This window comes from Fringilla coelebs (assembly GCF_963513975.1).
Source record: "Fringilla coelebs genome assembly, chromosome: 20".
NCBI classification, from domain to species: Eukaryota; Metazoa; Chordata; class Aves; order Passeriformes; family Fringillidae; genus Fringilla; species Fringilla coelebs.
In genome coordinates this window covers 10,795,741-10,820,004 of record NC_140046.1, presented here as the reverse complement: position 1 = coordinate 10,820,004, position 24,264 = coordinate 10,795,741, and the positions used below count along the sequence as shown (strand labels likewise).

General features: G+C 62.7%; 6 protein-coding genes across 7 annotated transcripts in view; 2 read left to right on the top strand and 4 right to left on the bottom strand.

Annotated features, from left to right (window-relative positions):
• MTMR4 (myotubularin related protein 4) overlaps positions 1–270 on the bottom strand; it is a 56,540-nt gene extending 56,270 nt beyond the window's left edge. Inside the window, exon 1 of the mRNA XM_084219394.1 lies at positions 224–270. The gene's annotated coding sequence lies outside the window, so the exon portion shown is untranslated. The remainder of the gene's footprint in view (positions 1–223) is intronic.
• A 4,525-nt stretch (positions 271–4,795) lies between these two features.
• ABHD11 (abhydrolase domain containing 11) lies at positions 4,796–7,742 on the bottom strand. Of its 2 annotated transcripts, none has more exons than XM_084218838.1 (6): positions 7,629–7,742; positions 6,658–6,793; positions 6,386–6,563; positions 5,799–5,969; positions 5,521–5,702; positions 4,796–5,250 (listed from the first exon to the last, which is right to left on the bottom strand). In XM_084218838.1, the coding sequence occupies exons 2-6, from the start codon at positions 6,726–6,728 to the stop codon at positions 5,112–5,114; spliced, it is 741 nt and encodes a 246-aa protein (XP_084074964.1). In that variant the 5' UTR covers positions 6,729–6,793; positions 7,629–7,742; the 3' UTR covers positions 4,796–5,111. The 2 variants fall into 2 exon arrangements, with proteins under 2 accessions (XP_084074964.1, XP_084074963.1); XM_084218837.1 differs by having other exon boundaries at positions 6,386–6,559; positions 7,629–7,736.
• A 1,117-nt stretch (positions 7,743–8,859) lies between these two features.
• LOC311161412 (claudin-3-like) lies at positions 8,860–9,504 on the bottom strand (the record flags this gene model as incomplete). The annotated part of the gene is made up of 1 exon (XM_084218952.1): positions 8,860–9,504. One exon carries the CDS (start codon positions 9,502–9,504, stop codon positions 8,860–8,862), a length of 645 nt encoding a protein of 214 aa, XP_084075078.1.
• Positions 9,505–16,659: 7,155 nt separating this feature from the next.
• Positions 16,660–17,289, top strand: LOC311161548 (claudin-4-like; the record flags this gene model as incomplete). The annotated part of the gene is made up of 1 exon (XM_084219184.1): positions 16,660–17,289. One exon carries the CDS (start codon positions 16,660–16,662, stop codon positions 17,287–17,289), a length of 630 nt encoding a protein of 209 aa, XP_084075310.1.
• A 2,853-nt stretch (positions 17,290–20,142) lies between these two features.
• On the top strand, positions 20,143–20,787 carry LOC311161629 (claudin-4-like; the record flags this gene model as incomplete). Its single annotated transcript, XM_084219338.1, has 1 exon — positions 20,143–20,787. One exon carries the CDS (start codon positions 20,143–20,145, stop codon positions 20,785–20,787), a length of 645 nt encoding a protein of 214 aa, XP_084075464.1.
• A 532-nt stretch (positions 20,788–21,319) lies between these two features.
• METTL27 (methyltransferase like 27) lies at positions 21,320–23,891 on the bottom strand. Its single transcript, XM_084218842.1, has 5 exons — positions 23,775–23,891; positions 23,573–23,701; positions 23,358–23,493; positions 23,141–23,233; positions 21,320–22,681 (listed from the first exon to the last, which is right to left on the bottom strand). Exons 1-5 carry the CDS (start codon positions 23,880–23,882, stop codon positions 22,443–22,445), a joined length of 705 nt encoding a protein of 234 aa, XP_084074968.1. The 5' UTR covers positions 23,883–23,891; the 3' UTR covers positions 21,320–22,442.
• Positions 23,892–24,264: the final 373 nt, after the last annotated feature.

Genomic DNA, 24,264 nt, shown 5'->3' with positions numbered 1-24,264 from the left:
CGGAACCTCCGGTGCAGCCCAACCCGCAGGGCCGCCGCCGCCTCAGCGCTGCTGCCACCGGGCGGTGCCGCCCCTCACGGACAGGCCCCGGGGAGGCCGCGCTCACCGGGCGGCGGGGAGAAGGAGCGGGACCGCGGCGGGCGGCGGCCCGAGGAGCGGCGCTGGGTGCCAGGGCGGCGGGAGGGGAGAGGGGGCGGAGAGTCCCGGGCAGCCCCGGCCTCACCTGTCCCGGCGGGTCCCGCCCGGCTCCGGCCGCGCCGCTCCCGCCTCTGCCGCGTGCAGCTCCCGCCCGGCCCCCCCCCCGCCAGCCCGCGCGCCCCGGCCAATCAGCACCCGGCACCGCCGGCGCCACCGACCAATCAGCGGAGAGAACGCGTCCCCGCCCAGCGCCACCGGCCGCCAGGCCACGCCCAGCCCCCCTCCCGCCAGGCCTATCCCGTGACACGAGAGGGGGCGGTGCCCGCCGCCCGACGACCAATGAGAAATCACAGCGCGTCCCGCCGCAACCAATCGGCGACCGCACGGCGCCGCTGCTCAGACAGGGCGGGCGGGCCGCCGGGCCGCCCCATCACGTGACCGCCCGCTGACAGGGATTCCCCCCCTCCCCGCCCCCCCCCCCTCAGCCCGGCGGGGCCCGGGGCGGCCCGAGGGCTCTCGGAGCCCGGGGGCCTCGGTCCCAGGCAGCGCCCAGGGGAACAACCCCTGCCATCGGTGCGGCGGGGCCTCCGGTGCCTCGGCCTCGGCCTGGGCAGGATGGCGCGGGGTCGCTGCCTCCGGGCCAGGCCTCACGTTCTACGGAAGCCCCCTGAATAGTCAAGAGATCGTGAGGCTGCCCCGCTCTATCGCCCCGCTCGGTCTCGGGCAGCTTCTCTCTGCCTGGATGTGCCTCCCCCGGGGCTGGATGGCCCGTGCCCCGCGCCTTGTCCCTGCATTTTCCGATCCGTGGCGTTCACATCCTCAGCCTGCCTGCGGACCAGCCCCTCTAATGTAGTCAGGGGGCAATCTCAGACTTGCTCACAGCCTAGGTTTTACCTTCCAGGATCCTGCGAGCTGCATCACAGAGTAGTTGAAACTGGAAGGGCCCTGTGGCGATCACCCAGTCCAACCCCCCTGCCAAGGCAGGATCACCCAGAGCAGGTGACAGGAACGCATCTGGGTGCATTGGGAATGTCTCCAGAGAGGGAGACTCCAGGGCCTCTCTGGCAGCTGTTCCAGTGCTCCCAGCTGCCAGCATGAGGTGCTGCCAGAGGCGGTGTCTCTCTGCAGCCGCTGGAAAGGATGAGCTGAGGCCAGGCCCAGACAGGTCTGGAGGGTTTTTGGGTGTGGACAAAGGGATGTTGGTCCTCGACAGAGGACAACCATCCGTGCCTGGTGCCAGCTGTGAGTGGAGCTGTCCCGGGTCTGCCTCTGAGAGCTGCAGAGGCACCTCTTCCACCTTCTCCTGCAGATGTTGAATCTTTGCAAATGCATTGCTTTGGGCGATTTCCCCGGGAAAAATGTGTGGGGAAAGGGGGAGGTGAGTGAAGGCAGGAAAAGCCTCTGGGCTGGAAAATTAAGGAGGGAGCAGCACCCTGGGTTTGCAATAGCGCAGGGGGAGCACATAGGGAGGAGGCAGCACCTGGAGGGAGCTAGGTGGTGGGGCAGCTGGAGCTATGGTGCGGGGCAGATGGTGCCATCCTGAAGAGGAGCTGCTCCAGAATGTGCAGAAAGAGTTTGTGGAGCATGTGAGCAACCCGCTGATCTCTGGGATGCTGGACAACCTGCTGACCCAAGGGGTTCTGAGCCTCAGTCAGGTGGAAGAAGTTCAGGATCAATGCAAGATGCATGCGGGTAAGGCTGGCTTCTCAAACACTGTGCTCCAGAAAGGGCACCAAGGCCAGCCAGATCTTCAGTGACAGCCTCAGGATGATGGAACCGCTGGGTCTGAGCTGACTCAGGTGAGAGATGAAGGGCTGTGATCTGCTCCTGGCCAGAGCCTCCAGTGGGATGCTGGAGCAGCCCTGGGAAGTATCCAAGGCTCAAGGGCAAGGGGCAGTTGGGTATCACTGCCCTGAGACCCCCTTGCTATCCTGTAATGACAGAGCTCTTGGGGGTGGCCAACCCCCCTGGGCCTGAACAGGGGCCCCCAAGGGGTCCTGCCCTGCAACAGCCCCTCTTGCTGCAGGCACTTCCCAGTGTAACTGAGGGGCTTTCTGCTTGCAGGGCCCCCTGCTGTGCCGCTGGCCTTTCTGACACTGAGGTGCCCCCTTAGCCCCTGTTGGCATCCAGGGCCAGCACTGGGTCCAGCAGTGCTCCCTGAGTGAGTACTGCGACATCAGGGACAGAAGGAGCCCACACATGCTGTGGGAAGGGTAGATGAGCCGAGGGCTGGAGCATAGCCCAGGCACCCTGATGGAGCAGGCATGGGCTCAGGGGAGCCAGGGGTCTGCCGACCAAGGAGCGGGGCAGGAGGTTACAGAATAAGTTAGATTGGAAAAGACCTTTGAGGTCATTGAGTCCGACCTTTACTGCAGGGAACCCCACTACCAGGATTCGCGGCTGTTCAAGACACCGGCAGATCCCTCTAGCAGCACCAGGGCCAGAGCTTCGTGACCGCCTTCCCTGGCACCTCCCTGGAGGCGGGGCTCCCACCCCCGCCCTCCCCGGCTCTGCCCGCACTCCTTCTCCTGCCAGTTTTATCTCCCCCCGCTAACCGCTGCGGTGGAATTTGGCTTCTCCTGCTGGGTCTCAGATGGCTCCAAGCCATCATGGCTGCTGGGAGAACAAGAGAGCAGAGGCCTGAAGAAAATATTCACATCACTTGTGTCTTCCCTAGGATGCCCTGTCCTTTTTCCATGCTGTTGGTCAGATGGGCCAAATAGAATGATCTTGGAGAAGGTACCCCAGTCTCCCGGTCTGGCAAGCAGCATTAATCACTTTTGCGGTGAGGGACACTGGTGAAGCTACACTTGACATTTTCTGTCACCCCAGATCCCGTGTCCTCCAGGTCATCAACAGGCTCTATTTCCACCCAATGCCTGATAGAGCAGTTTCGAAGCCATGCCTGCAACAGCCACACAGAGGTCTTCCTAAAGGTGGCGTTTGTGGTTAACTGCACTTGTGCCAAGGGTCAGACATCCTGCTTGGAGCAGAGCTCAGGCCAGGACAGGTCTTTTCTTGGCAGGCTCCTTGGGAGCAAGCTGTCAAAAAGGGGTCTGGTTTTGCCTGGGGAGTCAGCTGGATCTCTGGAGGCATTAGCACCCTGACACTTGACAGGCATAGAGCCCAGTGAGTTGGTGCAGCCCATGGCATCCCTTGTGCCACCAGACACATGCCTGGATGTGCCCCTGGGATATCTCTTGAATTCCCTGTACCCTTCTCATGCAGGAACAGAGCTGCTCTCATTTCTCCCTGCTGTCTCTCTCCCCCCAGGTCCAACACTGCTTCCCTATGCTCCCTCAGCAGACGCCATCACAGGAATGGACTACAATGCTCTACCTCTAAAAGCTTTACCTCTCCTCAGGCCACTGATCTCCTGCCATGGTGAGACTCTTCACCTTGCACCTTGTAGCTGCCTTTTGTCTGTGCCCCAAACCTGGTACCTGGCCAGGAGGAAGGAGTGGGAGAAATCCCCCACAGATCCAGGGCTCCAGAGCTTATGGCTTAGTCCAAAGGTCTTGTGTGCTGATGGCTGGGGCCAGACCCCACCCCCAGCTGGCTGGTGGCACCCAAGGAACTAATTTCAGTAGCTTGTGACTCTAGAGCTTATTAGTCTGACATTCTTCACAGGAAAAAAAGTAATACACAGAGAGCAAAAGCATTTGAATTTGAGGGTGATATAGCAGAAAACTCAAGGCCAATGCAGCTGAGGAGAGGAGAGGAGAGAGGAGAGGAGAGGAGAGGAGAGGAGAGGAGAGGAGAGGAGAGGAGAGGAGAGGAGAGGAGAGGAGAGGAGAGGAGAGGAGAGGAGAGGAGAGGAGAGGAGAGGAGAGGAGAGGAGAGGAGAGGAGAGGAGAGGAGAGGAGAGGAGAGGAGAGGAGAGGAGAGGAAGGAGACGGAGACAAGAACAGCTCTGCAGAAATACAGCAAATCTCCAAAGCAGTCCCTGGTGCCCGCTCTGCTAGGCAACTACAGCCAGACCTGGAATAAAACATCCTCAGTCTTCTGCCCTTCCTCCCTTCTGGGGCCTCCAAACAACCCCAAATTAAGCAGACTCATCCCAGGGAGCAGCAGACACCTGGCTCTGGAGCAGCAAAAGCAGAGATGGTTAGTGTCTCTTTCTAATGTCCGCACACACAGTGTGTCCCCACTTGTGACAGAGATGATTTGTCACCCCCATAGTCACTTCTGCCCTGTCCCCCGCTTTACCAGTTGTCCAGCAAAGGGATTTTTGCAGCAGACACCCTGCCCCTCTGCCGCCAGCCCATGGTGGGCGGGTGTTATGCTGCCTTGAGAGGATGCAGAGCAGGTGGGAGGGGAGAAATTGTCAGGAGCTCAGGGATGAAGCAACACCTCCCTTTGGGACAGCCTGGGCAAATATGCTCCTGGCTCAGGAGGCAGATTCCCTCAATCCCAAATCCTTACACTGCCCCAGGCATAGAGCAAGGATGCAATTTCCCCTGGAAGCCAAGAAAGATTCTCAAACCTGTGTCTCACATGCACTGCTCCCACAGCTTGTCACATTAGGGCCCAGTCCAGCTGTCACCTCCCACCAGCATCCCTGCTGCCAACTGAGAACCCCCTCCTATGCCTCCCACACATGCCCTGCCCACCAGAGCCACATCCAACCCCTGTTCTGCCTTGGCATGGATTCAGCTTTATTGCACATTCTGCAAAGTCACAGCCAGATCCATGGAAGGGTCTGCAGGAAAACAAGAGGGCTCTCCTGCCCCCTCCATGTGCCTGACACCCCTGTGCAGGCAGGACACTGTCCTGAGCCAGTGGCACCCCATGTCCCTGAGAGGTGGCAGGAGATCTCAGCAGGAGGAGAATCAGGATGGGAGAAGATCTTGCAGGCCTGCAGTGAGGGCAGCCAGTCCCAGCTGAGCCCATCCTCAGAGCCTGAGCCCTGCGTCACTGTCCAGAGCTCCTCAGGACCCACACGGTCCTTGCAGAAACCCTGGTCCCCAGTGCTACGGCTGTGGCAGGAAATTGAGGACAGCAGTGATGAATTCTTCAAATTTATCCTGATGGACTATGTGGCCTGCACCTTTAATGTACTGGATCTCTGCCTTGGGGAAGAGACGTTGGATCTCAGGGTAGTCTCTGGAGCTGCAGGACAAGGGAACATGCTGTGATCAGAGGTCCCTCCTGGTGTCTTCCCTCACCCTCCCCAAGCAGAGAATGATCCCAGATATGACTCCTTTCCTGCTGGGGGCCCCCAGGTTCCCCCTTGCTTCAGTGTGTTGGTGTCACTGGCTGCTGGAGGAACAGCCCTCGCTAAGGACCTTCCCCATCCCAGGGGCTCCTCCCACTCTTGGCAGCTGCAAAGAGCACAAAAGGTCAAACCACAGACCTGGAACCGCTTCTCTCCAGTCTCACCTGATATAGGGTGACTTGGACCCTCCCAAGAAGAGTGCAGGACCAGGATATGGCTTTTGGAAGACAGGGAAGTTCATGATATCTGCCAGGTGCTGAGAAATAGCCTCCAGATTGACCCGCCACACGTAGCAGCCTTCCACCTCCACCAGGTTGGTGAGGAGGAACTGTCTCAGCTGTGGAAGCTGTCATGGAAGAGGATCATGCACTATTCAGTAAGAGCAACAAAACAGGATGTCCTGGCATCCTCCATCCTCCCCATCTCCCACGGGATTTCTGACCTTGACCACGGGCTGCAGCTGGTCATCTGCCAGCTGGCGTGCTGCTGAGCGGGACAGCCCCGCCGGGACCTTCACCTCCTTCATGGCCGAAATGTAGGCAGAGAATTCCGACACGGGGGCGGTTGAGCCAGGACCAATGTCTACGGCGATGAGGCGCTCCACCAGGTCTGGCTGGAGACACAAGCAGGGTAGATCAGATGCCAGGATCTTCCAAGATCTCCCTAATGGGAGTGGGCACAGGGCTCTACTCCCAGTCAGATTCTCTGGAGTCTCTTTGCTCCCTTCTGTCTCAGTAGAGACCTCCATGTGCCCTTCCCAGAGTCGTTGTCCTTAGCACAGATCTCCAAGCTCCCTCACAATCGGTGCTGGAGGGACAGGGCAGAGCATGGGCTGGTGGACACAGATTTGCTCCTGCTCCCATAGCCTGGCTTACACCACCCACCTTGACACAGACAAGTATCAGGTCTGTGGAGCTGGGGGCAAAGCTGGCCCCGGTAAACAGTCTCAGAAGGTGTTATCCCCTCCCTACAGCCCCACCTGGAACTTCCTGAGCCTGTGACCCCATTCCCACCCTCGTGCCTGCTGACCCGCTGCAAGGCCAGTGTCATGGCTGTCTTGCCCCCCATGCTGTGTCCCACGAGGATGCACTTGCTGATGCCCAGGTGGCTCAGGAGGTGCTGCACATCCAGGCTCATCGCTTCATACGTCATCACGGGGCTGTGGGGGCTGCTGCCATGGTTCCGGGCGTCCACTGTCAGCACCTGCCTGGGCAGGAGCAGCGTGTCACCCCAGGCACTGCCCAGCATCACCCTGGACCCCTCCCTGTGTGCTGCGCCTCCCCCCATGCCCTGGGTCTCACCTTGCCACTACCACGGCGCACCAGTGTCTTGGCCACCGTCTGGAAGTTGCTGTGGCTACCAAAGAGCCCATGAAGCAGGACGAGGGGTAGCCGATCCCTGCGACCTTCCAGCTCCACGTGGCTCAGGGGCACTGCACTGCAGGGAGACAGGAATGGGGTATGGCCAGAGGTGAAGGGGGAAAGTGAGTCTTGCTCTTCTGCCCAAGCCCTGGTGAGGCACATTTGGAGTGCTGTGTCCAGTCCTGGGCTCCTCAGGAAAAGGGAGACACAGAGCTCCTAGAGCAGGGCCAGCTCAGGCTGTGAGGATGAGGAGGGCCTGGAGCATCTCTGTGCCCAGGAAAGGCTGAGGGAGCTGGGGCTGCTCAGCCTGGAGAGGAGCCCCAGCTGAGAGGGGCCCTCAGCCCTGGGTGTCCCTGAGTGTCCCTGTGTGTCCCTGGGTGCCCCTGTGTGCAGGGAGGGGCAGAGCAGGGCCCAGGCTCTGTCCCTGGGCAGGGACTGAGCCCAGCAGTGCCCCTGCCCAGCAGGCACAGCTCCTGCCCTGGGCAGTGCCCAGCCCTGAACAGGCTGCCCAGGGAGGGGCTGGAGTCTCCCTCAGCGGGGATCCTGCAGAGCCCTCTGCACACCATGCTGTGCCCTGTGCTCTGGGATGGCCCTGCCTGGGCAGGGAGGTGCCACAGGGACCCCTGGGCCCCCTGACAGCCCGGCCGAGTGGGGACTCTGTGAGGGCGTGGCCAGGGCTGGGCCAAGGGCAGGCAGGAAATGGGGCGGGACCAGGGGGCGTGGTCAAAGGGGGCAGGGCCAAGCCCGCCCACCACCCTTGGGGAGCGTCGAAGCAAGGGGCGTGGCTTAAGGGAGGCGTGGCCACCACCCTTGCGGAAGCCACGCCCCTGGTCGCGGGTTTTCTCCCCGGGACCCTTCATGGAACCGCTCCCGCCGCCCCCGCTCCGCCCCGCGCGCGGCCAGGCCCTTACGTGGCCACGGAGCGGACGGCAGCGGCGGCGGGCGGCGGGAGGGAGCGCGGGAGGGGCGGCGGGGCGGGGGCGCGGGGCAGCCGGCGGAGCATCATGGCGGCGGCAGCGGCGGCGCGCGAGCCGTGACGCGACGTGCGGGGGTTGCCCCGCCCCGTCGGCAGCGGGTGCCCCCCCGCGGCAGGACGGCGTCAGCGCGCGCACGGGGAGGGTCACGGCGGGGCCGCTCCTTCTGCTGCTCCCGCGGGCCCCGGAGCGGTCAGCGGGGCAGGGGGGTTGAGGCCCGGGGGAAGTGAGCCGGGCTGGGCGGCTCCCTGCGGGCGGCGGGGGTTCCGCAGGGCCCTTCGGCCCGCCGTCGCTCGCAGGCACAGCGGGACCGGGCGGCTCAGCCCCGCACTCACCGCCCCCGGCCTCGCTTTCCCCAGGCCCGGCCCCGCGCTCCTGCGGCGGCTCTTGCCCCTTTGTCCCTGGCCGTTGGAGCGTGGCGGCGGGCGGGAGGGAGCGGCCGAGCAGGGCGGCCTCGCCCCAGCGCAGCTCCAGGGCGAGGGAAGCACCTGGCGGCCCCCCGCGGCCCCAGACTTTGGACTGCGGGTAGGGAGTGTCTCTGCGGCATCCAGCGGCTCCTCCGCTGCTTCCCGCCCCGACCGTTCCCGAAGAGCTGCCCCTGGAATGCAGGGGGACAACGGGTCTCCACCCCGAGCAGGGACGCCCGGCGAGCTGCGGCTGAGCCGTCTGTCCCCAGCCCGCCGGTGCCGCCGCAGCAGGGGGTGCAGGGTGCCTTGGGGGGCTGAACCGCCGTGTTCCCCCTCCCTGTGCCCCCCTCGATCGGGCCGCACATCTCAAGGACACTCGGGTACCAAAACAGGACACGTTTATTGACAAATGTAACCGGTACAGACCACGCGTAACAGGGACAGACGGTGCCGGGCCAGCAGCGATGGGGGGACACAGCAGGGGGGCCCCGTCCCCATCCCGTCCTCATCCTGCCCCATCGGCATGGCAGGACCTCGCTGGGTGCCGCTTCGCCCGCCGACCCGAAACTGCCTCGTGTTTAACCGAAACTGTCTCTATTTACACAGCCCGGCCCTGACCCCGCCGCCGTCCCCGTCCCCACCTTCGCGCCCCCCCCCCGCCCCGGCGCTGCCGCTCCCGGGCCCCACGGAGGGCAATGAGGGTTCCAGGGTGGGTGGGTGGGGTGGGGGATATCGAGGGGGGCCGGGGGACCCTGGGGGGCTCAGACATAGTTCCTCTTGTCGTAGCTGGTGACGGCAGAGCGTGGCGCGGAGTAGGCCACCTTGCCTGTGGGGTACCTGTCGTCTTTGGGGGGGCAGGAGCAGCAGAGCAGGCCCCCTCCCAGCAGCAGGAGTGCGGAGGCCGCCCAGCCCACGTAGAGCGAGGTGCCCAGCTCCCGCTTCTGCGCTTCGATCACCAGCGGGTTGTAGAAATCCCGGATGATGGTGTTGGCCGACCAGCAGACAGGGATGAGGGTCATGACACCAGAGAGGAGGAAGATGACGCCGGAGACGATGGTGATCTTGGCTTTGGTGCTCTCGTCCTCCACGCAGCGGGTGCACTGGGCGCCCACGATGGCCACCATTAAGCCCAGGACGGCCAAGATGATGGCCACCACCAGCAGGGCACGGGCGGCTTGCAAGTCCTGAGGGAGCGCCAGCATGGAGTCGTAGACCTTGCACTGCATCTGCCCCGTGCTCTGCACCACGCAGTTCATCCACAGCCCTTCCCAGAGGATCTGGGCCGTCACGATGTTGTTGCCGATGAAGGCCGACACCTTCCACATGGGTAACGCGCAGCAGATGATGCTGCACAACCAACCCAGCACGGACAAGGCCACGCCGCCGATCTCCAGCCCCATCGACATGGTGGACGGTTCAGTGACGCGCTCCAGGCGATGGCGGAGAAGAACCCACGGACCGAGACTGTCGCCACCACCCGCGCCGCTCGCAGCCGGGGGATCGGCTTACACCTGTGCACAGGGCTATTTATATGGGCTGGCCCCGGGGTGGGGTTTCAGTGCTGGCTGCTGGACGCTCCTCTCTGCTCCTCCGTCACCGTCACCTGTGTCCCACACCCTCCCCTTTGTTTGCAGAGATGGCGCCGGGTAACCAGAGAAGGGCGGGAGGAGGAGAAATGCCACCTGCCACAGCCATCGCCTGGTTTCGGCCGATGGGTATCAGGAAGCAATACCACCGTGCTCATTCCCACCAAACCCCCTCTGCGAACCTGGAAATCCCAAGGATTCCCCTTTCCCCCGTGGAGGAAATGTGGCAGGTCAGGGTTTGTTGATTTCTGTAGCGTTGTCAGTGCTCACATTTTACTGGGGTTCGGTGAGCGTTGGGCACCTTTGCATCACCGTGCAAAGTGCAACCCCTCCGCCATGCTATGAGGTTTGTGTCACCATTCCAGGGAACCTGCGGGTGCTCCTGGCCCAGCAGGAACCCCTCCAGCCTGGCCCCTCCTGTTCCCACCCTGCTGGGCCGGGAGCACAGTCAGAGATCCTCTGACTGACTGATAAATATCTTTACTCATCCTGCACAAGTCTTGTGACCTTGAAGGAAGCAGATAATGCACGTAACCACCCCAGCAGCATCACCCTGACAACCTGAGCTGGCACCCAGCAAAGGGAAAAATATCCCAAGGCATGAGCAATCCCTTCAGACCTGGCAGCAACAGCCCCATGGCTGTGGGGTGCATGTTTCCTCCCCCAGCCTTGCATGCCGGGGGTAGTGCCAGTGCTTCCAGTCCCCCTCCCCCAGGAATGTGGTTGCTGGACACAGGCTTGCTCCTACCTGTTCCCTGCCTGCTCCAAAAATCTACTCTACAACTTATTAACTACTCAAGAGCGCGGTGGGATGCTGGCAGCTGGCACCGTGCAGTTGGGATGTGGGGAAGCCCTGCAACTGCCTGGCTGTACCCCACAGTATCCTGACATCCCACAGCCAGAGGGGTTGGAGTTGGGTGCCCCCAGAGTATTCCAACACCCCATAGCCAGAGGGGTTGTATTTGGGTGCCACACAGTGCTCTGATACCTAGTATCTGGTGGGTCACCTTCTATTGCCCTGCAGCACCCTGAACCCCCATAGCTAGCAGGGTCACCCCATAGCATCCTGAATACCCAATATATATCTGGATCAGCTGTTGTCACCCCATGTCACCCCAGCCCCCCATATCCACCCAGCTTGACCTCCAGCCCCCTGCAGCACCTCATGTCTGACCTCCACCACACTGTGACACCCCAATATCCCCATATCCAGCCTCTGCCAACCCACGGCATCCCAAAAATATCCTGTACTTGGCTGGGTGAGTTTCTGCCACCCCACTGTCCTGTGATCACGCCCCCCCCCCCCCCCCCCGCCCCCCACTCGAGGACACCAAAATCCCCACAGCCAGCTGGGGGTACCCAGGGCCGACCCAAGCCGTGCAAGCAGCCCCCAGGGTTCTGTGCCCTCGTTGCTGGGGGCACTGGGGGTCCCGGCCCTTGGGGCACCTCGGGCTGGGTGTCCACAATCCAGTGCTGTCACAGGGCTGGGTCCGCCAGGCTGCCAGCAGCGAGCAGAGGGGGGGCCGGGCTGCTGAGGGCCCCCACGTGTGCAGGAAGGGGAGTGCCCGTACCCCCGGGCTGCGGGAGTGCACAAGCGCGCAGGTGAACACACGCAGACAGGTACAGGCACACAAACACACAGAGACAGACACACGGACAGGTACAGGCACACACACACAGAGACACAGACACACGGACAGGTACAGGCACACAAACACACAGAGACAGACACACGGACAGGTACAGGCACACAAACACACAGAGACAGACACACGGACAGGTACAGGCACACAAACACACAGAGACACAGACACACGGACAGGTACAGATACACACACACACACACACACACACACACACACACACCCCCTCTGCTGGCAGCGGCGCCCCGGCATGCAGCTGCGCACAGAAACACATGGACACGTAGACACACGGACACACAGCGGCAGACTTGGACACACAGACACACAGACACATGGAGACAGACAGACACACGGACATATTGACTGACAGATACAGAGACTCTCTGACAGATTCACAGACAACACACAGACTCAGACACAGACAGATTCAGACAGACACACACACACACACAGACTCACAGACACAGACAGATTCAGACAGACACACACACACACAGACTCACAGGCAGACTCACTCACACATACAGACACTGACACAGAAGCAGAGGTGAACAGGCAGTGGTACAGCTGCACACATACACACCCTCCCCCAGTGCACATGAGGCTGCGGAGTTGTGGGCAGGGGTTCCCCTGTGCCAGGAGGGGACCCCAGGCAGGGCTGTAGGGTGTGGGGATGCCCCAACTAGGGCTTTGGGGCAGGGTTATATCCCAGACAGGGCTGGGGTATAAGGAAAGGAGTTTGGCACCCCAGACAGGGCTGTGGGGCACAGGCTTAGGGGCAGGGCTATACCCCCAGGTCTGTGGAACAAAGGGAATACTCAGTAGCAGGGCATGGGCCAGGGGAGATAACCCACGTAGGAGTGGGAGGTAGGAGAGAGGGATACCTCTGGAAAGGGATGTGGGACAGGGAAGATATTCTAGGTAGGGCTGTGGGGCAGGGGAAGAGAGGGATACTCGAGGCAGGTGTATGGGATAGGAGCTACTGGGGCAGAGCAGGGGTGGGACAGGGCAGTGAAACACCACAGCCCCCGACCCTGCAATCAGAGCCCCACACATGGCGTCCCCATTTTGTCATCCCAAATTGCCCAAAGTACAGGCTCTGCCCAGTGTCATGCCGGCCTGGGGCAGCTGCCGCTGCCTGACTCATGACGGAGGAAGGGGCAAATCACTGGGGTTTCGGGGTGCCGGTCACCCCCGGCAGGACACATTCTTGTGGTGAGCAAACCAGCTCACTGGTGTTTACTGAGGAGCTGAGCACGACCAGCGTCCCTGGGGGATTCCTGAGAGCACCCCCATCCCATCTGCTGCATCTCCGTCCCCGGTGCAGTCCCTCTGCACTTCTGCACAGCTGGGGAGGGATGAGGAGTATCCAAGTCCCTTGGGATGGGGACAAAGTGTGGCGGCTGCAAGAACTCTGTGGTGACATAGGGACAAGTTTGCTCCACTGTGATGCTGAGACCCCAGACAAATGTCAGACCCAAAGGTCACGGGAGCATCACCGGTTTGGTGGCCCCAAAGGAAGGACACCTGCACTGACGGGGGGACACCCACTGCAGCATCCTCCATCCATGCAACCGGCACCCGGGAGCACCCCGGGGGTGCGCAGGAGGTGACGGCAGAAACCGCCCCGGGCGCCGCGGGGCCGCGTCCCACTCACGCGTGCGGCGGGGCTGGGGTGTTCCCGCCGCTGCGGTCGGGAATGCCGGCGCTTTTCCCCCCGGGGGAGCGGGGCCGGGGCGGTAAATGCCGCCTCGGCTGCTTATATTTCAGGCGCGGGGCTGCTGGCTCTGCCCCGGCCAGGGCACACAGGCAGCCCATTGTTGGAGCCCCTTCGGCGCGGCGGGAGCAGGTGAGGCGGCTCCGAGCATCAATGGCAGCTCTGTCTGCCGGCGGGGCGGGGAGGTGGCTGCGGCACACGGGGGCTGGGGGCAGCGGGGGACATGGACCAGCGGGATGTGTCAGGGGGCTGGTGGTTCGCTGCGGGATGGTGGACCATGCCGGGGGCATCCCTACCCCGACAGATCTGATCGTCTTCCCCAAAGCTTTGCGGTGGCATCCTGCTTCCTCCGAGCATCGCCGGTGGGGACACCCCCATTGCACTGCCCGTGACCCCCTTCCTGATCCATCATCTCCCCCACCCCTTCACCAACCTCCTTGGCAGCGCTTAGGGGTGTTTTCCCTGTTGGGAGACACTTGTTGCATAGAAACTGGACAGAGTTTTGACTTTCAGAACATCTTCAGGGCGAAGGTCCCTTCTCTCCCTGCAGGGACCCCACAGGTCCCAGCGTGTTGCTCCCCTCCCGATAAGACTTTGCTTTCCCCCAGTGATAAACAACCTGACTGTGCATTTTTGAGTCGGTTGGAGGGATTTATGTTGGGCAAGGATGTTTTTTGGGAACATTCAGTCTCTGGGCTGTCAGTAACTAATCTTCAGCCTCCAGCGGGGAGAAGCTGCCCCGCTCCTCACAGGCTGAGTGGGAGGGTTGCTGGCCGTGCCTTGCTTGGCAGATGTGAAGCCAGAGATTCCGGTGGATCATCATTTGCTGGCAAGTCTCACCCACCTCTTTGGGAGCTTGAGGTAGCCAGGTTGGTGGGTCCATGTGTGGGTCCTGGGGGGTGAGGGGCTCTCAGCTCAGTGGTGTGGGGTATGTGAGGTGGGACTGACACCCATGTGCTGAGTTGGGATGTCCCCAAGACCTTTTTGGCAGGAGATTCATACCCCAAGCCCTCTCCCTGTGGAGTGTCCTCAACTCTGAGCAAGGCCAGGGTGACACAGCCTCTGCTGTGCACCTAGCAGTGCCTGGAATTGTGGTGACACTGCATTTAATGTCACCTTCCCGCCTGGGAATGGCCTCACTGCCCAGACAAGGGGCTGCAGTGTGTGCCCATGCTCGTGAACCCAGGAAAAGTGTCAGAAGGTGTCTCCTGATGGATGTGCCAGAACGGGAGCTCTGCCCTCACAAACCCTCTTAGTGCAGTGTAACAGGGATGGGAACCCAGGCTCCTGCATGTCCTCCCAATCCCACTGCATTTGGGGCAGAGCATCCACATCTGTCTGGGTGCTGGGGCAAGCGCTGGGTGGTGACGGCTCAGGATGGGTTGAGTGTGTTGAGCAGCCTGTTTTGGGGTGGAGGAGCTTCCTGCTGAGCAAGTGGGCTGTGGTCCCACCAGGACATGTGCCTGTGCCATGGCTTCTTGCAGGTGACACTGGGGGAAATCTGGGACTGGGGTCCTACAGGACGCACTGGGAATGAGCATTGGGACTGGGCTGTGGGGCTGGTGTCTGCGTGGGGCTGGTGTCTGTGGAGTGGTTGTCCTGGCATGTCCTGAGGCACTTGGTGGTCCCACCTGTGCTGCACCACCATCCTCAGGCTCCAAGGGCTCTGGGGTCGGCTGCTGCTCCTCCACACCAAGCCGGTGTCTGTTGGTCCTGCTGGCTGTCCGGGTGGATGTGTCACTTGGGAATGTGGGGAAGGGCACAGGGGCTGCCCCTGCGTGACAGCTGCCAGGTGGAATATATGTCACGTTCCAGCATTAATTACAGTAATTGGCTGTCAGAGGCTGTGCTGGCGCCTGCTCTGCCTCCGAGGGGGAGTATGAGCAGCTCAAGCTTTGATGCTCTGTGTGCGGGGGAGTCCCTGTCCCCACCTTGCCATTTGTACCCAGCCCAGAGACATGTCCCCACGTGCCTGCGTGGACACGGCCGCTGTGAGCCACATACACACGTGGGCGTGCCCCTCTCTCCAACCCCAAATACTTCCGTGGTTACAGCAGCCAGCTGGGAGGTGAAAGCCTCAGGCAGAGTCTGGCCCCAGCGGGGATGCTCCGGAGCCTTGTAGATTAAAGGCAGCTCTTGACCACAAGGTTCTGGCCTCAGGGTAGACACACTGGTATGTGAGCAATGCGGGCGTTCCAGCAGGACAGAGGGACGGTGCCTGGGCAGCTCCTCTGGCACAAGGCAGGCAGGACCGTGACCATCTCCTTAGGCTGGGGTCTGCTGTGAGACATGGGTGTCCCCAGGCATCCTCCTGGCGCTGCAGTGCATGGGCCACCAGGCTTGTGCCACCACACTGGGACATGAGCCCAGGGACATCCTGGCACGAGCAGCAGCAGCTCCAGAGTCTGTCATACCAAGCAATAAAAACAAATGGTTGGATCGTGATGGTAACCCAGTGCTCAGGAAAACTAAGATTATCTCAGTGCCTCTTATCTTTTCCAGGGGCCCAGGATTAAGCTAGGGTGATGAAACAGTGCAATGTCCGTCTGTCTCTCTGTGCTGTCTGTCTGGTGTCATGCTGTGCCTGTGCAGGGGCTTGGAGGGAGTAAGGAGGGAGCCTGTGTGGGAGTCATGGATTAAAAGAGGACAGGTCAGCATTAGCATGGCATCAGTTTTGGCATTGGTATTGGCATCAGCACTGGGATCAGTGGGTATGGCTCTGGGTAGGATCAGTGGGATCAGTGGGCATGGCTCTGGGACAGCTCAAGGCCACATCTGCCCCTCACAGCCCCAACCCACCCAGCCCCACCATGCAGGCAGTGGGACAGGGGCAGAGCTGGGGCTGAGGGTGACTGTGTGAACTCTGGCTTGGCACTGGAGCACAGGTGAGCTGGGTTTGGGGTCTGCCCCCCTGTTGCCCCAGGCAGTGCCGTCTCTCCTTTGTGGGGAAATGGCAGCCACTCCAACCGGTTTGTGGGTCTGGGCGGTGGCACCTCCTGCCCGAGGCCTAATGGAGGGCTGGAAGTGCTGGTACGGACGCCAAGGAGCAAACAAGAGCCGCTTGTGTCCTGCCGGGCACGGAGCCCAGCAGCCAGAGGGAACAATGTGCTCCTCCCCCGGCATGGGGCCATGGGGGGACAGAGGCTGGGCTGATGCTGAAGCAGTCACTATGAGCTGGAGGGAAGTTGAGGCATGAAGGAATAAAGGGGCCCCATCCAAGTGACGGAGCAGAGGGTTCTGGTAGGGATGGCAGAGATATCCTGGTGCCTGGACACGGGCTGTTCCCCTTTAGCCTCCTGGGTTGAGCCCCAGTGCAGCCCTGGGCATGTCCTGCCTGCCCACAGCAATGGGATGCACTCCTGCACCTGGATGGCCTGGTCCCAGTCCCCTGCATCCTCCTCTGTGGGAGCAACCGGGATATTAAGTGTCATTGCTGCGGGGAGAAATACAAGCGGAAGAATCCCGGGAAACTGGTTCTACCCCTCCGTCCGGTGCCGGCGGCAGGCCGGTGGCTGCGGCGGTGCTCCTCCCTCAGCAAAGGCATATAATGCCTTCCATGGTCCCGGCAGCCGGCACTGCGCGGCAGGAGGCGGGCAGGGAAGCAGGCGGCGAGCGATGGCCTCCATGGGGATGCAGGTGCTGGGCATCGCCCTCTCCGTCATCGGCTGGCTGGCCTCCATCCTCTGCTGCGCGCTGCCCATGTGGCGGGAGACGGCCTTTGTCGGGAACAACATCGTGGTGGCACAGATCATCTGGGAAGGGCTGTGGATGAGCTGCGTGGTGCAGAGCACGGGGCAGATGCAGTGCAAGGTGTATGACTCGCTGCTGGCCCTGCCGCAGGACCTGCAAGCCGCCCGTGCCATGGTGGTGGTGGCCATCGTCCTGGCCATCCTGGGCACCCTGCTGGCCGTCAGTGGCGGCAAATGCACCAATTGTGTGGAGGATGACACCGCCAAAGCCAAGGTCATGATCCTCTCCGGCATCATCTTTATCATCGCGGGCATCCTCATCCTCATCCCCATCTCGTGGTCAGCCAACAGCATCATCCAGGACTTCTACAACCCGCTGGTCTCTGACTCGCAGAAGCGGGACCTGGGCTCATCCCTCTACGTGGGCTGGGCGGCCTCGGCGCTCCTGCTGCTTGGCGGGGGGATCCTGTGCTGCACCTGCCCCCCCCGCGGAGAGAAGCCCTACTCCGCCAAGTTCACGGCTGCTCGCTCGTTGCCAGCCAGCAACTACGTGTAGGAGCCGCCGCGCCTGCCTGGACCCCCCGGCCGCTCCAGGGAGCGGGGACCTCCCGGGACACGCAACCTCCCCGGCTGGGCTGGGACTGGCCGGGCGCCGGGGCGGTGCGAGGGAAGGCAGACAGAGCCGCCTTTGTTCCGCCGGGATTGAAGCCGGTTCTCTAATCTCGGTTGAGACAGGGGACAAGGACATCCTGTCCTGGCTGTCCGCGGTGGGGGCTCTGCTGCCCCCGGAGCATCCAGCTAAGGCATCTTCTCCGAGACATCACCTGATCTCCTCCTCGAGCATTTCCTGGCTCTCGGTATCGGGGTGTGCCATGTGGTGACACAGCTCCCAGGAGCCCGTCCCACGGGTGGCACAGGGCTCTCTTTCCCTGCGTGAAGCTTCCCGGGACGAGTCTGTCCCTCGGGGTGGGTGGCGGTGTCGGTGCTGATAGAGACAGCGAACCTGTTCCACGTGGTCACAGGGACGTAGTGGTTCTGCAAACCCCGTCAGGGTCTTGAGGCGTGATAGGGGCTGTCACCTGCCTGTTCTCTAAATTTTGACTTTGACCTACTTTCGGGGCTCGGAGCGGCCGTACAGAGTGTGATTTCTCGCGGCAGCTCCCCAGGGCGGGGGCATCATTATCCCGGGAGTGGGAAGGCAGCGCCCGGGCTGGGAAAACCGGTCGGGGAGGCGGGAGGGAGCGGGGCTGTGCCCCCGCGTGGTGGGGGGGCGACTCCCGGACCCGACCTCATCCATCGCCCCAGAGTGGGGCGCCCGGGGCCGGGAGTGCAGTCTCACGGTACCCCTGGCTGTGCTGCCGTCCCTCCCCGTGTTCAGCCTTCCCGCATTAAACGGCAGCTGCTCAGACCCCGCTGTGCCTCGTGTTCTTTACGCTCTCCAGCACCCGCCTCGATGGTGGGACAGTCCGGTGCTCCTGTCCCTGAGCTCCCGTCCTCCTGAGAGACCACCCAAATCTGTTCTTCGGAGTCTCTTGAGATCCCCGCCGCCCGTTCCAGCCCTGGCGTCCCTCGCCGTTCCCCTCCCAGGCCGCCCCGGGGGTGACAGCGGCTGCTGCCACGGCACAAAACCTTGGCGGCGCCGGACGGGGCGTCAGGGCTGTCCCACGCCTGTCCAACGCCTTACCCGCCGCCATCTCCCCACCCGAGCAGGAAGAAGGTGGCGGGCGCCGGCCGGGGCGGGTCGGGGCGCGCTGGCCCCGGTGCCACCCCACAGCCCCGGTGGGAGCGCCCCGCGGGCGGCGTGGGCAGCGCCGGCTGCTTTGCCTATCCCGTTTCCGGCGCGGCAAGTGCTCCTCTGGCTTGGGAACATCCTTCCTTCCCACCTCGGGGTTTGTGGGGACGGGGGTGACTCCGCCTAGCTCTGGGTATCTCATCTGGATCTGAGGGCTGGAAGGCTCCCAGCTCCTCAGACCCTTCACTGGGCACGGGAATGGTGGAAAATATGCCTGTAACCCTGTGGTGCCGGTGGCCAGGTAGGAATGTGAGCACAAGGCTCTGTCGAGCATCCCAGGGAGTCCGTGGCGGCACTACTTGTTCCCCTACAGGCGGTCGTAGACCCTGTTTTGGGTGTCTTGTGTGGCCAGGTCCCGCTGGCTGGGGGAGGGTGCCTGGGATGGTGCCCACCATCCCGGCCCCTGCCTGCCTGGAGCACGGCAGGAGGGGCTGTGATTTTGGCCCAAAGGGTCTTTCATGGCCCGGAGGATACCAAGTCCCAGTGCTGGGAGTCCATCAGGCTCCTGGGAGATAAAAGGTGCTGGGTAAGGAGTGGGGATACAACGAGAGAGGAGGGGCTGGAGAAACCAAAACTTGGGACAGGGGAAATGATGGTGAAACCTCTGGCAAGAGCCGCAGGGTGTGCCAGGCACAACTGATACTGGCTGAGCTCGGGGCCATAAAACCCTGGCCTGGTCCCAGCTGCCAAGCATGGCACAGGCAGCCATGGGTGAACTCTGCTCCGTGAGGGGCTGAGCTGGATGTGGGCTGAGCCAGGGCTACAGCAGTTACACGTGACCATGGCGGAGCTGCCAGTGTGCCCAGCATGTGTTGCTGTACCAACCACCCCGTCTCCCAGGGACACCACCTGTGGTGACCCCAGAGCCCCTCACCAGGGTTTGCCCTCTTGGGTCTGCTCCTGGGCTTCTCTGGGATGGTGCCCCAGACCTGGGACTGGGGCAGAGCTGAGCTGTGGCCCATTTCCCTTTTCCACTGGAGAGGAGATCCCGGGTCCAAAGGGCACTGTAGGATGGCTGTGATGGCAAAGCCAAAATGGGAGCAGGCAGTGCTGAGCAGTGTCAGGGGCTGCCTTCCCTGTCGTGCCCTGTGCCCTTCCCTGTGCCTCTGGCACGAGGCTTGTGGCTGAGGAGGCTGAGCTCCAGTGGTGGAGTGGGACAGGGGGTGGGCACTGGGGGATAGCCACCAGGGCAGGACATGGGATGAGTGTGAAGTGGGGAGTTGCACTCTGGAGCACTGGGGCATGGGCCCACTTAGCCCCCCATCCTGCTGCCCAAACGCCATGCCCTCCCTGACACGTGCCATGGGGGTGATGGCAGAGGCTGCGTTGTGCTGTGGGGACAGTGTAGGGGCCAGTGTGACACACGGGGGCTCTGCACCTTGGCCTGCTTGGGGCCTGGGTCACTGGTGCCGTATGTGTCCCCATCCTGTCCTGCAGCACCGCCCCATGCCACTCATGCCCCTGTGCTCCTCAAGTCCCCGTGTCACCCATGTCCCCATGCTGTCCTGCAGCCATTCCCGTCCTGGTGGGGAGCAGGACATTCCAGATGAAGCCCATGCTGTCCCTGGCTGTGGGCTGTGCCTGTGACACCCGTGCCTGTCCCCGCAGGAGCTGTCGATGGCGATGATGACAATGCAGACGGGAGGACTGATGATGGCCGCGCTGGGCTGGCTGGGCTCCATCCTCACCTGTGCCCTGCCCATGTGGAAGGTGACGGCCTTCATCGGCTCCAACATCGTGGTGGCCCAGGTGTTCTGGGAAGGGCTGTGGATGAACTGTGTCTATGAGAGCACGGGGCAGATGCAGTGCAAGGCCTACGACTCCCTGCTGGAGCTCACCTCTGACCTGCAAGCTGCTCGTGCCCTGGTGGTCACTTCCATCTTCGTGGCCTTCCTTGCCTTCTTCATCGCCCTCTCGGGAGCTGACTGCACCCGCTGTGTGGATGACAACGGCACCAAGACCAGGATCTCTGCGGTGGCAGGCGTTATCTTCATCATGGCCAGCATCATGCTGCTCATCCCTGTCTCCTGGTCTGCCAACAGCATCGTCAGCAACTTCTACAACCCCATGGTGCCTGAGGCCCTCAAGAGAGAGCTGGGGGCTGCCCTCTACATCGGCTGGGCCTCCAGTGCTCTGCAGCTCTTTGGTGGGGGCGTCCTGTGCTGCTCAGGATCCCAGTCCCAGCAGGACCCCTACCCCAAGAAGTACAGGGCAGTGAAAACCTGCGGCCCAATGGGCTATGCCATGAAGGACTATGTGTGAGCCACTGTGCCCAGGTGCCAGCCCAAGGCAGAGCACCACTGTCCCTGTCCTGCATCCCTGTGCCACACCCTGCCCCTGCACTACCTCCTCCTGCCCATCCCCACGCTGGCTGACTCCCAGCACGGTCCCCACATGTGCCCTTCCCCAGGGCAGGGACTATAAACATCCTGGTGCCACCAAGGCTGCCTGGGCTCGTTTTGAACAGCGCGGTGTGGGGAGGATGGTGACGCGTCCTGGGGGTGCTGTGTTCCAGCACCTAGAACATCCCCATCTTCCCATGAGGATCAGCAGCAGTCAGCCAGCTCGGGGCATTCCTTGCAGCAGGAAACAGAGGCAGTGAGAGGATGATGAGAGCCATGGGGGGACACCAGGTGCTCTGAGCCCCCATGGACTGGGAGGGAACCCCAGAGAAAGGCTGAATCCCCTCTCCCAGGCTCCTGGCTACCCACCCTGGAGGGTGCACATTCCCATTGCTCTGGGATCAACACACAGCAGATAGACAGCAGGGACAGGGCTTTATTGAACAGGCAAGTGCAGGGCTGGGAACAGCCACAACTCCCAGCTGCCCAGGGGACAGTGTTGGAGACAAATGGGGAAGGAGCAGTAGGACAGCTACTGATGGGCACAGGGACCCCAAAACATGGGGGACAAAGCAGAAGGGTGACAAGAGCCATGGGGAGGGCGAGTGTGGAAGATGTGGGATGTCCTGGGTGAGGAACAGGGACAGACACAGCCATTTCCTCACATTGAGGAACAGCTCCTGAGAGGAAGGATGCAACCTCTTCTCCAGGAACATGGGAACAGGATAAGCAGGAACAGGTCTGAGGGAAGGGAAAAATGAAAAAAAAATCCAAATATTCCAGGAAGAGATTTGGGTAAAAAACTTCCCAAGGGAGCAGTGGAGGAGGAATTGTGAAAGCAGCCCAGCAAGGGGCTGGGGGAACAGGCTGGGCAGGCAGTGCTGGATGGCTCCTGGGTGGGGAGCAGCTGCCAGCTCCCCAAATCCCTTCCAAACTCATTTCCCCTCCCTGAACATTAACTACAAAGCTGTGGGAAAAATGAGATTCAAGCAGCTGTTGTGGGATGCAAGGCAGATGTGGCACTTGGAAAGCCTCTCCAGCTGGGAGTCACCTTGGCATTGCTGCTTTGACTCTGGATGTGGAGGCTCCGGCACCTCAGGGCTGGCTCAGTCCCTAGGGAGGAGGAGGATGGGAGGCCAGAGGACACAGGTGGGGACCCACCTCCAGCAGTCCTCAGCTAAAGACTCTGGGGGTAGGAGATGAAGAAGGATCCAGATTTTGACTATGAGTGCTGAGATGGGTGAGGTGGGGAGAAGACATCCCAGACTGGACATGCCTTGGAACAGCCATGTGGGTCTGTGAGATGTCACAGTGAACATTGAGGTGTTGGGGTCAATACCTAAATGTCAGAGCTAAAGGTGGCACTCCTGGTGAATCCAGGAGACCCTTCCTGTGCTGAGGAGCAGACAAGGGCCCCAAGCCCCGACCTCGGTGAGAAGGAACTGAGGAAGGGAATGGGGAAATTCACCCAGAACATTGTCACCCCCAGCAGCTGCCCTGCTGCAGGAGGGGGTCACTGGGCTCAGTTTTATAAAGGGTCAAGTGCTCACCCCCCATCCAGAGCCATGCTAGCTCTCAGCCCTCCTCCAGGTTGGGAACAGGGCACTTCTGGTAGATGTAGACCACCCCGGAGATGTAGCCAGTGCCCTGGGTGCTCTCCTCCTCGGTGGTGGCTCTCTCCCAGTACTCCACTTCCTGGGCCAGCAGCTTCTGCCAGGCTCCTCTCTGCTCCAGCTGCCCCAGCGCTCTCTCCAGCTCTGCCTTGTACCGCAGGTTCGAGGGGTTGCTCCTCGTTGTCAGGCACAGGAAGCCGCCTGCGGGACAGGAGACAGGTAACGCTGACACAGGGTGTCCCTCTCTGGGGACCACATCCCCCACAAAGGGTGGGGACACAGGGAGACACTGAGAGCCTGCCAGGAGTCAGCGGGCAAGGGACGGACAGGGCACGTACAGGGCAGTAGGCAGGGGATAGGCAGGACAGCAGGCAGAGATGGGCAGCACAGGGTGCGCCGGGGAGGGGCCACAGGCTGAGCACAGGCTGTCACACACCAGCACCCTTACTGCCACCTCCTACCTTGTCCCGCTGCCCAGCCCTGGCAGTGGGCAGGGTCAGGGGCCCCGTGCATCGCTCGTCCCTGGCAGCGGGGACAAGGCCACGTCCCAGCTGTGCCAGGGCTCCAGGGTTCAGCGGGGGACCCACATCCACCGGGGCTCGGTGTCCCATCCCAGCACCCCGGGGGTCACGGCGGGGAGGGGAAACGGCCTCCCCTTACCCGGCTTGGTGACCCGCAGCAGCTCCGGCAGCACCGTGCTCGGCACCTGCCCCTCGCCCAGGGCCCCCACCACCGTCACGGCGTCGTAGTGCTCTGCGAGGACACGGGGCGTCACCGGGGGGACTATCCGGGGCTCCCCCCGCCCGGTGGCGGCCCGTCACCCGTGGGACACGTGGGTGTCACCGAGGGGTCCCGGGGATCCGCCCCCTCCCGTTACCTGCGGGCGCGGGCAGCGGCTCCCTGCCCAGGACGCACAGCCGCAGCTCCTGGTAGAGCCCGGTGCTCCGTGCCCGCTCCAGCATCCCCGCGCTGCCGTCCACGCCGTGCAAGCAGCGGAACCCGCGCCGGTGGAGCTGCAGGGACAGCGGCACCATCACCCCGCCCCGCCCCGCCCCGTCCCGTCCCGTTACCCCCGTCCCGTCCCGCCGGTACCTCCCGCGCTACGAGGCCGGTGCCACAGGCCACGTCCAGAAGCCGCGCCCCCGCACGCGGCGCGGGGAAGGCGAAGGCGAGCGAGGCGGCGGCGAGATACGGTGCCCGGTACTCCAGAGCGGCTACATCCTGCGGGGACACGGCGGTCAGCGGGGACACCCAGGGCCCCCCGGCGCTCCGGTTCCCTCCGCGTCCCCGGTACCTCCTCGTAGCGGGCGGCCCAGCCGTCGTAGAGCCGCAGCCGTTCGGGCAGCGCCGATCCGCGGTGCACCGCAGCCACGCGGTCACGGACCGCCGCCGGCAGCCCCATCCCGGTACCGCTCGGTACCGTCCGAGCCAATTGACCCGCGCCGGGCCCCGCCCCCGCGCCCATTGATCCGGAGGCTCCGCCCCGGCTACGCCCCCAAAGCACATCGGCTCCGCCTCCCGCTCGCGACGCGCCCCCAATGCCCCATTGGCCCCTCTGCTCGCCCAGGACACGCCCCCTATGCCTTTCCACAATGACCCCGCCCAGGGCCGCCCCACAGAACACGCGACCCCGCCCCGGCCAATTGGCTGGGGGCGCCCGCCCCGGCCACGCCCCCGCGCTCCATTGGCCGCCGGAGCCGCCCCTCGGGGCGTTGGGAGCGACCAAGTGCGCCGGGAAGCGGGGGGGGAAGAACGCGGTGTCCTGAGACCTGACCAAGCGTCCG

What these genes read in the sequence shown, in the direction of transcription:
- ABHD11 (XM_084218837.1), bottom strand. Translation starts at nt 7,723, where the DNA reads ATGATGCTCCGCCGGCTGCCCCGCGCCCCCGCCCCGCCGCCCCTCCCG. An exon ending in TGACACTGGCCTTGCAGCGG is followed by an intron (nt 5,970 to 6,385) that starts GTCAGCAGGCAC and finishes TTGTGTCTCCAG; the next exon opens with CCAGACCTGGTGGAGCGCCT. An exon ending in AGCTGCAGCCCGTGGTCAAG is followed by an intron (nt 5,703 to 5,798) that starts GTCAGAAATCCC and finishes CTTCCATGACAG; the next exon opens with CTTCCACAGCTGAGACAGTT.
- METTL27 (XM_084218842.1), bottom strand. Translation starts at nt 23,882, where the DNA reads ATGGGGCTGCCGGCGGCGGTCCGTGACCGCGTGGCTGCGGTGCACCGC. An exon ending in CCGGCCTCGTAGCGCGGGAG is followed by an intron (nt 23,494 to 23,572) that starts GTACCGGCGGGA and finishes CTGTCCCTGCAG; the next exon opens with CTCCACCGGCGCGGGTTCCG. An exon ending in GCTGCGGGTCACCAAGCCGG is followed by an intron (nt 22,682 to 23,140) that starts GTAAGGGGAGGC and finishes CCTGTCCCGCAG; the next exon opens with GCGGCTTCCTGTGCCTGACA.